Source organism: Cucurbita pepo, chromosome LG03, assembly GCF_002806865.2.
Source record: "Cucurbita pepo subsp. pepo cultivar mu-cu-16 chromosome LG03, ASM280686v2, whole genome shotgun sequence".
Taxonomy (NCBI): domain Eukaryota; kingdom Viridiplantae; phylum Streptophyta; class Magnoliopsida; order Cucurbitales; family Cucurbitaceae; genus Cucurbita; species Cucurbita pepo.
This window is the reverse complement of record NC_036640.1, coordinates 13022316-13036323: the sequence shown is the minus strand read 5'-3', so window position 1 is coordinate 13036323 and position 14008 is coordinate 13022316. Positions and strand designations below refer to the sequence as shown.

Below are 14008 nucleotides of genomic sequence, written 5' to 3'. Positions count from 1 at the left end.
GTTGTAAAATACTAAACTCGCGCTGTCGCTGACAGGGAGCTTCCTTCACTCGACTCCCTCCACTTGATCATTATGCCTTTTATTAGTCGACTGCGTATCACGCGCCTAAAAAGCGCGCGTGTCTTTGTGCCTTTCATTCGGAATATCCAACGCCCCGCAAACGAATCAACGATGAGCCCGTCGACCAACGAAGGGCCATTTCTGTAAAATCGCGAGAAATATCAAAGAGCAGCTGGTGGCTTTTCTCGGCCGAAACTTTCATTTTCCCACCATCCAAACAATACGCGAATTCACTACAAATTTTCTCTCATTTGTTTCCATTTCTGCATCTCCCGGACTGTCGTAGCCGGAGCTTCGTGTTCTCTCTGAGTTTCTCTGCCGCCGACGTTCACCATTGTTTTCTCAGCCTTCGGCATCGGTTTGTTCATCCTCTGTTGAGAAATATGGTTTAATATGTCTGGATAGTGCGTTTTCGGATAGAAACGTCTTGTGAGTGTGTATTGGTAGCTCGTGTGTTGTTATTACTTGTTTTTTTTTTTTTTTTTTTTTTTTTTTTTTTTTTTTTTTTTTTTTNATAAATTTTATCTGCCGGCTGCGTTTTGGATTTGATTGCATTGCTATGTTGTTTTGTGCTCCGTGTGAACAGTTGTATGTGTTTATGATTGATTCGTTTGAATTGAATGCACGAGTGACCGATCGGATGAATGGAATGATGTTCATGTTTTTCACTTGACCCGCGTGCTTGTGGTTTTAGGGTTGTGTCAGTGTGTGGTTAATGGTTCGTATCCACATTTCATGAGCGGTTCTTGATTTTGTTTGACCAGGTGTTTGGCTGAATGATTGCACTGTTGGTGCGAGTATGTGATTGAACACTGGGTGGTTTTGGAAGGACCTGTCTCATTTTCCTGTAAACATGGATTTATCTTGTCATATTTGGAAGCAAAATGTGTTATGTGGTAGTGAAAGAACGCATTGCAAGACGTTGGATCAGTTTGGCCTCAGATATGTGCTTAGAAGTAGAGCTCTTGATGCCAAGTTGAGTGGTGGTTCAAGAGTAATTTATAAGGTGCCTAATAAGAGAAACAGAATTGTATCTTCTAGCGATTCCATTCACTTGAGTCTGGTTTGTGGTAGCAAGTTTGATGGTGCCTTGCAAATTTCTAAGCACAAGCGATTCTTGAACTGTAACTATAATGGTAGAAAGATGGGGATGGTTCATTCAGAGTGTCAAAGCAACGATTCTTTAGCATTTATTGATGGAAATGGCAGAAATATGGAATATGTAGATACTGGTGATGAAGGATCCAGTTCTGTGCCTACTGATGGTGTAGGGTCAGCTGGTTCCAGAGAAGCCGGTGGAGAAGCAGAAGCAGTAGAAACGGTTGCACCAACTGTTGATGAGCTTAGAGAATTGCTGCAAAAGGCTATAAAAGAACTGGAAGTTGCAAGACTTAACAGTACCATGTTCGAGGAGAAGGCCCAGAAAATATCAGAAACAGCAATAGCTTTGCAAGATGAAGCAACCCATGCTAGGAATGATGTGAACTCTACTCTTGATTCTGTACAACAGATAGTGAAGGAAGAATATGCTGCCAAAGAAGCTGTTCAAAAGGCTACCATGGCTCTTTCATTAGCAGAGGCAAGGCTTCAGGTGGCAATAGAGTCAATGGAGCTGGCAAAAGGAGGAAATGATTTTCCGGAAACATCAATAAATAGTGAGGGGGAGATTGATGGCAAGGATGAGCAAGAAGTGTTGTTAGTTGCTCAGGAGGACATCAAAGAATGCCGGGCAAATTTGGAAAATTGTGATGCGGAATTGAAGCGCTTACAGAGTAAAAAGGAAGAGTTACAGAAGGAAGTGGACCGGTTGAATGAGTTGGCTGAAAAGGCACAATTGAATGCGTTGAAAGCTGAAGAAGATGTCGCAAATATAATGCTTTTGGCTGAGCAAGCTGTTGCTTTTGAACTTGAGGCTGCCCAAAGGGTTAGTGATGCTGAAATAGCTTTACAGAAAGTGGAGAAATCCTTGTCAAGTTCTTTTGTCGACACTTCGGAAATCACACAGGGGTTAAATGTTATTGAAGAAGTTGAGAATGAGGATAATAAGGCAGTTCCAGAAATATCTGGTGATATTGCTGTTGAAATGGATAGAGATTTACCACTTAGTGGTGATTCCTTAGTTATTAAATCTCTACCAGGTAGCTTTTCAGATTCTGAAGACTCTGATCAACCATATTACTTAAGTGATAGCGAGAATGGAAAATTGAGTTCAGACTCCTCTAAAGAGGTTGAATCTGGAGCAGAGAAGTCTATTTTGAGTCAAGCAAAAAAGCCGGAAACACAGAAGGATTTGACCAGAGAAGGCTCACCTGTAAATTCCCCAAAGGCTCTATTGAAAAAATCTTCTCGCTTTTTTTCAGCATCATTCTTTTCCTTTGCAGTTGATGGGACAGAGTTCACTCCAGCATTAGTCTTCCAGGGTTTCCTGGATTCCACGAAAAAGCAATTGCCAAAGCTAATTGTTGGAGCAGTACTATTCGGAGCAGGGTATGTGCCAACATATTCTTTATCATTTCTGTATTCACTTCTCAAAGAGTGTTAAGGCCCATAAAGATAATTCTTACAAATATATTGCTTACTGCTCGCTATAGCAAAGCATATTTCATCTTGCTGTTGAAGGTATTTCAATAGTATTCTCCTTCCCCAGGAATCTTAGAAAGAAGAGATTCTTACGTCCCATTTGCATTTCAAATTGTAACTGTAGCTTACACATCAACCATGTTAAAAAAGAAAAAGTAATAAGCTTTAGAAAAAAGCTGCCATGTGAAAAACACACTGGCTTCATGAGCTTGAAATATACCTATTGGTATATTGGCCTGTGTGGACCATAGTATGCTCTTTCGTTTTGTTGTTGTGTACAGAGAAGAGATTGCTTCTTATAGTCACTTGATGTTGAAATTCATCACAGGATTGCTATCTTAGCAAATCGAGCAGAAAGGAATTCTCTTATGTTTCAGCAGCCTGGTGTTGTCACTACTAGCACCGATGAAGTTTCCTTGAATACAAAGCCTTTATTTCAACAATTAAGGAAACTTCCTAAAAGAGTGAAAAAGTTAATTGCAAAGCTTCCCCATCAAGAGGTGTGTACTCTACTCGTTGCTTCCTTTTAGAGTTGAAATTTTTGGCAGTAACTTTCAATGTCATCTTCCATTAAAAAAATTTCAGGTGAATGAAGAGGAGGCTTCACTGTTAGATGTGTTATGGCTGTTGCTTGCTAGTGTTATATTTGTACCAACATTTCAGAAACTTCCTGGAGGTGAATAAGTTTTGCATGCTTTTCTGTATAGATCTGAGTTTCCTACCTGCCTGCTTGCTTGCTATTTTCTTTTTAAATGTTCTTAGGTTGATTGCTTCGAAGTTTTTGGTTTCATGAATATCAACGTCACATGAAAACTTAAACTTCTACTTGCCACTGCTGCACTCATCTTTGTGTGAGTCTATGCTATTGTGACATCAACTCTGTTTCGTTAAAAAAATGAAAAAACTATTTGTGCAGATTAAGATAGGGCTAGGTTTGTAGGTTTCAAACTCTTTTTGCTGGAGTTGTAGACAGTGAAAATGTTGCTGGCTGTTTCACGATAAATTGTGTATATGCATTTGGGGTAGTTTATGTAAGGCTTTTTAGACAAGTTTATTTACGTCTTTATCTCTGTGTTTTCAACCAATGGTGTATTTTGTCCAATGTGCTGTATAGGAAGTCCTGTCCTTGGATACTTGGCTGCTGGCATTTTAATTGGGCCATATGGTCTCTCCATAATTCGTCACGTGCATGGAACAAAAGCAATTGCTGAATTTGGAGTTGTTTTTCTCCTGTTCAACATTGGCCTGGAGGTGATCCTTTTAATTGAGTTGATTTCGTTTCTATTCCTTTATTCATTTACTTGCGTTGTACTTTTAAAAGATTGAACCCAAGTTATTGTTTTTTCAGCTATCAGTTGAGAGGCTAAGTTCCATGAAGAAATATGTATTTGGGTTAGGGTCTGCACAGGTGATTACGAAATTCAATTCTTTGATGTTATGGGGCCTAGCTGACCCTTGCTTTTAGTCTGTAAATGATCTACCATGGGTATTTAACCCTATTCAGAAATGCAGGTTTTGGTTACAGCTGTGGTGGTTGGCTTGGTTGCTCATATTGTCTGTGGGCAGGCTGGCCCAGCTGCAATCGTCATTGGAAATGGATTGGCTTTATCATCCACTGCTGTTGTCCTTCAGGTATGGACATGGTATAAGTATTTTCTTGACATTGTAGCATTTTCTTTTATTGTACTTAAACATTTTCACTCTTGGATAATAAATTTTTATGTTTGTAAACTGTGGTACTGCTGTAGTTCTTGATGGAGATGTGCCTGAAACTAACTTTGACTTCTTTTATCTGAATCTATGCTCAAGGATAAAATATTCGTCCCTGTTCATTGCTTATCTTTATTTGTTAATCTCGTGCAATTTTCCAGAATTTTACTTTTTCTTGGCTGCTAGTGAGAATTGCCATGACTTATTATCCCCAGTGTTGAAGAGACAAGGAAGGAAAGAGCATCGACCAATTTTTGTGATCCCAATGTGCTAGAATTCTCAGTTTTAAAAAAATATACTCGAATTTTATCACTCGGAGAATACAAGTAGTTATTATTATGGTTGCTAATCAGATGAAGTTTCATTATTCATGCTAATAGTCTAGTTTTGGTATTCTTGAATAATAAATATTACGACAATATATTTTCTAATTCTCAGCGTTCTTTAATGTATATGGTCCAGTAACTTGTTTTCTCTAAAGTATTCTACTGTTACTTCTTGGGCTCTTTGTTAACCTAAACCACCATTTGATCTTGACTTGAAATTTTCCAGAATTTAGCCAAATATTAACTCTCTTCGTGATTGATATTGTAGCCTATGAACATATATGCCTACATGAGACTTTTTGGATGATGTCAGCTTCGTTCATGGTCTCTTTTTGCAGGTGTTGCAAGAGCGAGGTGAGAGCACTTCACGGCATGGGCGTGCCACATTTTCTGTCTTACTATTCCAGGTATCTTGATTATTTCAATTGCATTACATGCATTTAGACCACAATTGCCAGGCGGGGTGATTTTATATCACAACCTACTTGTCTGAAAATGAATAGGATCCTTGCAGACACAAATACCCAATCTCATTTGGCTTTTTAGTTTCACTGTGGTCAAACCTACATGAACTACTTGAGAAGCGTGAAAATTTTGAACTGACTGCACAATATGCAACGTATAGCTTATAGTTTCCATTCTGTGCTTCGATCTAACATCAACGGGAGTCTTTGTTATTATTTTTTTGTTTTTTGGGTGGGGGTCTGTGGCCCCTACGTTGAATTAACTGACTACTTTTGAATTTTGTGGCTGATGTGGAAAATCTGTAATATTGTTTGTCCTCTGCGCGGTTGCTCCCATGATTAGTTTCTGTGTTTTTGGAAAAGTAAAATTTTATATCAGAATCTTTTGTTTTTACTGTTGTTCAGGCTTCAAGTTAACTTTCTTTCCCTCGTGTCCAGGATTTGGCTGTGGTGGTTTTGCTGATTCTCATACCTCTAATTTCACCTAATTCATCCAAAGGAGGGGTAACAACTTCTAATATGTTGCTTTTCCAGCGCTTTTTTTTTCTTTTCCATTTTTCCTAAATATGGCTGTGACAGTTATTTGATAACCTTATTACTCTGTGATAGAGTTTAAATTTGGCACTCCCTTGGCGCTCTCCCTTTGTTATTTTTTCCGGAGCATAGTGTTAGATATCTATTTTATAGACTACTAATGAAGTAGTGTTTGCTAAATTTGGAGCGTTGTATATAGTGGTAATTTCCCATGGACTAAAGAAAAAAAGAGTTATGGATACGATGGGCTGTAGCCTATAACAAACAATAAGAGAATAGGATTTAATATTAAGCACCATTTTCCATTGTATTCACTATTTAAATACGTCTTCAACCATTTTAATTGCATGTTTGATTCTAGGAGCCATATTTTTCACGATTTCTAAAAAATCAAAGAACACACAAGTACACCACAGCTAGAATTAGACTCCACATAATAACTTACAATGAAAATTAAACCTGCATTTTTTTCTTAGAAAAAGAGGTTGCTCCTCTTGCTATCTCATGTGCTTGTTAGATTTTTTGTATCACACACGCTACGTGGTCTTCTACTTGTGTTTTGGTCACTGGTTGGATGCATTATTTTTCTTATGATTAAAACCATAAAATGAAGAGAACCACAGTGGAGCAACTTAAATGGCCAATGGTGAATTTCAAAATAACTGGAAAATGTTATAATAAATTAGTTAAATAAAAAATAAAAGTATATAAAAGATAGTGGTACAAGCAATCTATTGAGTGGTCTTGGCAAAGAAATTTTTGATCCACCTATCCGGACAAGTTTATTTGATTCTTGTTACAGTGTTAGTGGCAGTCCCTATTTCAAAACCTTGTGAGGATAGAGGATTTCTGGTTTAAAGAAGGAAAATAAGATCATTTGTTTATTTATTTATAAATATTGATAGATTTTCTTAAATAAAAGATGTATAATATAAGATGCTGTTTGTATGTTAATCTAAAATTTTATTTACTTGACGACTTGTACAATTGTATTTGTCTTCTTTTCACCGCTTTCTGTTATAGATGGGAATCAGATTCAAGGTTTCCTCCACTAATATTAGTTTTGTTTCTACAATCATCTTATGCTATTTATTTGGACCTAAATTAATGACTTTTACATTTTGGGTGGTTAAACTTATTACGATGTGTAAACTAAAATAAAAAATCTATACACCATTCTCTTTTTCAGATTGGTTTTCAAGCCATTGCTGAAGCTCTCGGCCTGGCTGCTGTTAAGGCAATAGTTGCCATTTCTGCCATAATAGCTGGTGGGCGCCTGGTAGGTGGTGATTCTATTTCTTACTAGCGCTGAAGCTCTTATCCTCCCTGTTGTATTCTTTCTTCAGGGATGGAAGAATGCTCTTTTGGAAAAATATGATCTCCTCTAGAACGTTACTGTTTCTAAAATGCCTGATTGTTAAAATCATCATGTGATTTCAGTTCTTATGTGCAGTCGTTCTTGTCGAAGTATTAAAAACGTGGGTGTTCTTGAGATTTTATGATAATCCTGGTCTTTTTCTGGTAGTCTAAGAAACACCACCAAAAGTGCTGTAATCTGCCTTTCATTTTCTACTTATTTGTGTCATGGCTGACTGGTGTCTGCTGATTTCATCTCTATGTCCCCCTCTCCCCTTTCTTGCACGTTTTCTTTCCAATACATATTTTCTACCTAAAAGTTATCAATACAACATTAGAAATACTGAGAAAACTTCCTTCTGGACTGTTGAGCGTTTCAAGTTTAGAAAGTATTTCTCGAAACCACATTTTCCTTTCAAATAGTTGATTTTAAACTAAATAAGAATTTACCTTACCAGGTACCTTCATGACTTTGAAATGAATCTTCTGTAGAGCTTCTGTTAGACTCTTGCATTGCAGCACATTATTTTATTACTTAAAACGACAATCACTTAAGATATCAGTACTGCATCTTGTGCTTTGTTTTCTAATTTCTTCTTGTTTTTTCTCCTCCTAATTACAGCTACTACGACCAATTTATAAACAAATAGCTGAAAATCAAAATGCAGAAATATTCTCTGCCAACACTCTACTTGTCATTCTGGGAACAAGTCTACTTACTGCCAGGGTACTGCTTTGCACTCTCTAAGATTCTTTTTCAGTAACTAACTGAAATAATACTTCATTTGCTCATCTTTTTTTTTTTTTCCTTTTCTTTTTGGGTTCAATTTTTTTGCATCCATTGAGAGTAGGCCGGACTATCAATGGCACTGGGTGCCTTTCTAGCAGGTTTACTGCTAGCAGAAACGGAATTCTCCTTGCAGGTTGAATCTGATATTGCTCCATATCGTGGCCTTCTATTGGGTCTCTTCTTCATGACGGTAGGTATTTCATGTTGGATACCATTCCAGAACAGTTAATGCTTTTCAGAACAGTTAATGATGCCCTTCTATTAGACTTTCTAGGACGGCCCCCTGATATATTAGGTTCGGTGGTGGTATGCGATTTTTTTTTACAAGAGAGGCATTATTAGAAAATATATATATATATATAAAAAATAAAAATAAAAAAAAAAAAGAAGAAAAGAAAAGAAAAAGGAGAGTCGCCGGGAGAAGATAAGACATCCTCTTATTTGCCAAAGCCAAAGAAATTGCAGTAAGATTTTCAAAATGGAACAGCGAGAAGGTAATAATTACTGCATATCCTATAGGGTAACCTTATCAGAGTTTTTTTGGACCATATGGGACAAATGAAACAACCGCCTTTTTTGTGACTAGGAGAGGTCCTTTAATAGCTTTCTTGATTCATTACATTTTCTGTTCTGTGGCTCAGTGTAAAAGTTACTCTTTCTTTTAAAAAATTGCTCTCTTATTTTTCATCCTATTGGAATCTTTTTTATAATTCGGTGGGTTTTGACGATCTGCCCTTATTCGTAATTTCATGCCGTCAATGAAATTGAATTTCTTAAAAAAAAAAAAAAAAATCCATGAAATTATAGCTGTTTCTCCTTAAAAAAAAGAAAAGAAATCCCATGTTTCTCAAAATGGAAAAATAAAGGAGAACAAATTCAAGATTTTATAGCTAAAGAACTCGATCTATAAGCTAGGAAACAACTTCAAGGAAAAATGGTCTTGACCTTTCAACTAGCGACCAACAAATTCTTAATAGGAAATTTTTAGTTTAAATTCTTGCAATGTTATTTTCTTCATTATCAATATGTTGGGACTTGTAAACGAAACTAGTATTTGAATTCACTAAGAAAAATTATTTGGAGTCTCCAACTATTGAGTAGCTGAGAGATGCACTACTAAACTGATATATTTTCACAATCAAGTGAAGGTACATTCTCTGTCACACTACAACATTGTGAACAATTGGTTGAGCTTCATATTGAAGTTTTCTAATGAAATCTAATAGATTTTTATGTTGGTTGCACTTGTAACATTGCTTTTCTGTTTTGAGATTTGTAGTCATTAATTTACCACATTTTCCTGGTTATTTTTTTACTTTCAGGTTGGGATGTCTATCGATCCAAAACTTCTTCTATCTAACTTTCCAGTTATCATGGGATCTTTGGGACTTCTTATTGGTGGCAAGACTATATTGGTTGCCTTGGTTGGTAGACTTTTTGGCGTCTCAATTATATCTGCGTTAAGAGTTGGGCTGCTTCTTGCTCCTGGTGGAGAATTTGCTTTTGTGGCGTTTGGTGAAGCTGTCAATCAGGTTACGTTCACGATTAACTGTTGGATTATGAATTTGAATGCTTATCTTTATTACCCACAAATAACTTTCCCAGCTATCTTTTTATTTTTGAGAAAACATTTATTGCAAGACCAAGGTTGCTAATTTTCTCAAAATGCCAAAGATTAGAACTTTTCTAGTAATTCTTTTTGGTAGTTGTAATTATTTTCCGGAGGCCTATTTGTGTCATTTTGGCCTTCTTGTTTGTAGGGTGATTCTTCTGCTTACATTTCTCTTATGATAGAGATCTTTTAGCAAAAAAAAAAAAAAAAGGGGATAAAGTTGCTAATTTGTGTTTTCTACAGGGTATTATGTCTTCTCAACTATCCTCTTTATTATTTCTTGTTGTGGGAATTTCAATGGCCCTTACGCCGTGGCTGGCTGCTGGTGGTCAGTTAATTGCTTCTCGGTTTGAGCAGCATGATGTTCGGAGTTTATTGCCTGTTGAAAGTGAGGTAAAATGCTATCATGAAAAGAGATTTCCCTTAAAAGTTTGATTCCTTAGGAAAGTTTTCAGGCGTAGTTTGACATTTCTCATTGAGTTTTCTATGACATTAATTTGGTAATTTGAAATAGGACTTCACTTAATATTTATACTTATTGCAACTTATATAAATGAGAGGAAGGTGCTCTACTTCTTTGGATGTCTTCACTTTGAGATGATTATCTTTTTCTTCGGAGGTTGATTAGATTGATTAATTAGGTCATCTATTGATAGAACTGTGTAGAGTAGCCCCGAAAGAATTCACCATGTATTGACCCAATAATCAATGGAGAAAGCTAGACCTGCGATTGACACTTATCCAGAAATACAAAATACCTACAATATTCTAGGCCTTTATAATAGAATCATACAGCCATCTTGTTAAATTAGTGGAGCGTGGAGATGCGTGCAATTGATAGTGCCAAAGAAGTTGACCATTTATCATATTAGGTGAATATTGTTTTTTTAGCTCTCTCTGTTTGAGGTCAATTTATCATACTATTAAAGCAAAATTTAATTTTGCTTCATGACATTATAAGTTAGTCTACTTACAAACTAACCCTGGCATTTTTTGTTTTTTTTTGGTAATCTCCTCAGACTGATGATTTACAAGATCATATCATTATTTGTGGATTTGGACGAGTTGGTCAGGTCTGCTTCTTGTACATCGTTGCTAGATATAACTTGTTCTAACTCTTACTAAGAGGTTTCGGTATATTATTAATATGGCATTTGGTACAAAAATTTACCTTCTTTCCTTGTCACCCTCAGATAATAGCCCAGCTTCTGTCAGAGCGACTGATTCCTTTTGTTGCCCTTGATGTGAGGAGGTATGCGGCACTAGAAAATAAAAATTCTTTACTGGCTTTACTGAACAACTAAAGCATGTCTTATCCCGTGTATATGCATGACAATGACATGCTTTCCTTGGAAGAAAATATATGCATCATTGAAGTTTGTTGACCCGATTTAAAGCACCCACCATTAAACCATGTATTTTAGTATACTTTGCGGTAGTTTATTGCCTCTGATCTTCTAATGCAGTCAATTTTAAGTTTTAGTAAAATCCTCATGAAATATGGCATGTTTCTAAGAAGAAACTCCTTTACAAAGAACTAGACGTCAATTTATAATCAGTGTCAACTATTTTACCAGTAAAGAATAAATGTCAATCTGTGTATCATCTTCGAATCTGTGGATCATCTTCGAAGGCACTTTTTAAAACTTTTTATACATCATTCATTTTTGTTTTGCTCTTCCAGTGATAGAGTGGCTGTAGGACGTGCCTTAGACCTTCCTGTGTATTTTGGAGATGCAGGAAGTCGAGAGGTAAAGAATTTCATATGAGAAACTACTTTCTTGACTTTCTCTACTCAAGCATTAGTCTCTTTTCATTACATGGATAAAAAGTTTCGTTTGGTTTCGTTTTTTTTCTTTAAACTAGGTTCTACATAAAGTTGGTGCTGAAAGGGCATGTGCTGCTGCAATAACACTGGATACGCCAGGTGCAAATTACAGAACCGTTTGGGCTCTGAGCAAGTATTTCCCTAATGTTAAGACTTTTGTTCGAGCTCATGATGTTGATCACGGCCTTAATTTAGAGAAGGCTGGGGCTACCGCGGTACTATTTTTGAACTCTTACTATATGATGCCGAGTCTTCAAATTTTAAAGCATGATATGTGATGCCCGAGTCTTAAAACTTTTAAGCTTGGTGTGTTTCTTTTCTTGTGATTGAACGCACCCAATCTATTCCTTGTGATGGCTTTCGCTTTATATGACTTGAAAAGGATCAAATTGAAGGATAATGAACTGTCTTGTTCATATTATGTGACAAATTTAGTGTCATCTTTGTCTATGCTGGACAACACTTGCAGGTAGTTCCCGAGACGTTGGAACCAAGCTTACAGTTAGCTGCTGCTGTTCTTGCTCAGGTAATTGCATTATTATGATAAAACAATCACTTGATTGTTTGTAGTATTATTCTACATGCTTTCTGGATCTCAAAACTTAATGGATTGTTTTCCTTTTAAGGCTAAACTACCCACATCAGAGATTGCTGCAACAATTAACGAGTTTAGGTCTCGGCATTTATCCGAGCTTACCGAGGTACTTTGTCGTAGTTGTTTCCACATACAAATCTATGATTGATGCATAAGATATGGGTGATGGGTGGGACTTGAACTTACAGTTGTAGTCTGCATTTGTAGCTATGTGAAGCCAGTGGAAGTTCACTCGGATACGGGTTTTCTCGAATCATGAGTAAACCGAAAGTTCAAACCTCTGATTCCTCGGACGAGAATCAAGTCACTGAAGGGACACTGGCCATATGATATCAGTGGTCCATGAGTTTGCAGGCAAGAGAAAGAAAGAAAGAAGAGGAGGAAGAAGAAGAAAAAATGTTGATTTGCTATTAAAGTGTACAGAAGAAACTTGGTGTTCGAAAAGAGGGTTAACAATAATAAGTGTTGTTGATCACCACATTTTGTTCTTATAGTTTTGCTTCATTTACCCATGAAGATTGTGAATGTTTGATTAATCCACCACACCTAAATGGTGTGAAAGTTATCTTATTTATAATCAAATAAATTACAAGGATATGGAAATAATAATAAATGGAAATAACAATAAATGGAAAGATACCAATAAGGCAAATATCTAATATTTGCCTTATAATAAAATATCAAATATAATATATATGGTAAACTATAATTTATTACTCAATATCCTTAACACCCCACCGCAAGCTGAACGTCGGATTTGAACGAACGTGAAGCTTGAATCTGAAAAATTCAAAGAGGTTGAGAAACACTTTTCGTGAAGATGTCAACAACCTGGTTCAGAGGAGGCGTAAAGAAACACTTTCTTGGCCATCGAAAATTGCAGAGGGATCGCCGCTCAGCGGCGATGCTGCCTTGGCTTCGACGAGAATATGTCTAACCCATAAACAGGGATTGTCGCTTAGCGACGATGCTACCTTGGCTCTGGTGAGAATATGTCTAACCCCAAGAAGTAGAAGGGGAAACCTAGAGCAAGGGACAAAGACAATGTTGAAGCCGGAAGAGTCGCCACATTGGGCGAAGGAGCCAATTTTGGCAAAAAGGGCAGCCGGAAGAGTCGCCACATTGGGGCGAAGGAGCCAATTTTGGCGAGAAGGGCGGCAGCAACTTGGTTGGCGAAGATGCCAGTGCGGCGCCTAGATTCCAAAGGTAAATCTCTGCAAAAGGTCGATAGGCTTATCGAGATTCTGTATATTTCCGAAGAGAAATGCTGATGAAGATCCTAAGATTAGGGTTTCTGTGAAGGATGAAGGATAAAGGGAAAATTGAGAAGAAAATGAAAGAGACTATGTTTGGAAAAGGTGAGGTTGTATGTACAGAGTATGGTGAAGGATGATTTGGAGGTCAATAGGGTGGAGCCGAAGAGTAATTAATCAGCTCCGCCTGCGGTAGCCATGAAGACTGCTCCTGCGGTGTCAAAGCCAGCAGGGGTGGTGGAGAAGAACAGTAGAAGATTTCAAAAGCCATTGAAAAGAAAGGATCCGGGTTGCTAAACCAAAATGGCTCTGATACCATGTGAATGTTTGATTAATCCACCACACCTAAATGGTGTGAAAGTTATCTTATTTATAATCAAATAAATTACAAGGATATGGAAATAATAATAAATGGAAATAACAATAAATGGAAAGATACCAATAAGGCAAATATCTAATATTTGCCTTATAATAAAATATCAAATATAATATATATGGTAAACTATAATTTATTACTCAATATCCTTAACAAAGATGCTCTGCTTGGAACTCTTTTAACCCTCTACTACTACAACACCCATAGGAACCATCACTATTCAAATTACACTCCAAATTTTGATCTATCACTCCATGTTTTGTTAATTATTATTATTATATATAGCCTGCATTTTTTGACATTATTTCCCGATCTTCTTTTTGTACGTCAAATAACATCAAAAGTATTGGTTTCGGAAGGTAGAATGGAATGTCTAATGTTTTTTCATCTAGAGAACTCATTGGATTGTTGCAAGTGGAACGAACAGGGCGTGCTTTGGAAGAAGCGATCTGTTACCGAGCCGTATTATTGGGAATAACAAAAGCATCTCTAAATACTCAAAGTTTCATATCGGAAGCAAGTTT

The 14008-nt window shown here is 36.8% G+C and overlaps 1 protein-coding gene across 2 annotated transcripts; it reads left to right on the top strand.

Moving 5' to 3' along the window:
• The first annotated feature begins 137 nt into the window (after positions 1-137).
• On the top strand, positions 138-13788 carry LOC111790170 (K(+) efflux antiporter 2, chloroplastic-like). 2 transcript variants are annotated; one of them, XM_023671005.1, is made up of 22 exons: positions 138-418; positions 825-2547; positions 2969-3140; positions 3226-3316; positions 3755-3891; positions 3989-4048; positions 4153-4272; positions 5015-5083; positions 5579-5644; positions 6864-6953; positions 7653-7757; positions 7882-8010; positions 9143-9352; positions 9676-9825; positions 10452-10505; positions 10626-10684; positions 11117-11183; positions 11299-11475; positions 11730-11786; positions 11887-11961; positions 12063-12372; positions 13643-13788. In XM_023671005.1, the coding sequence occupies exons 2-21, from the start codon at positions 914-916 to the stop codon at positions 12183-12185; spliced, it is 3645 nt and encodes a 1214-aa protein (XP_023526773.1). In that variant the 5' UTR covers positions 138-418; positions 825-913; the 3' UTR covers positions 12186-12372; positions 13643-13788. The 2 variants fall into 2 exon arrangements, with proteins under 2 accessions (XP_023526773.1, XP_023526774.1); XM_023671006.1 differs by having other exon boundaries at positions 138-489.
• Positions 13789-14008: the final 220 nt, after the last annotated feature.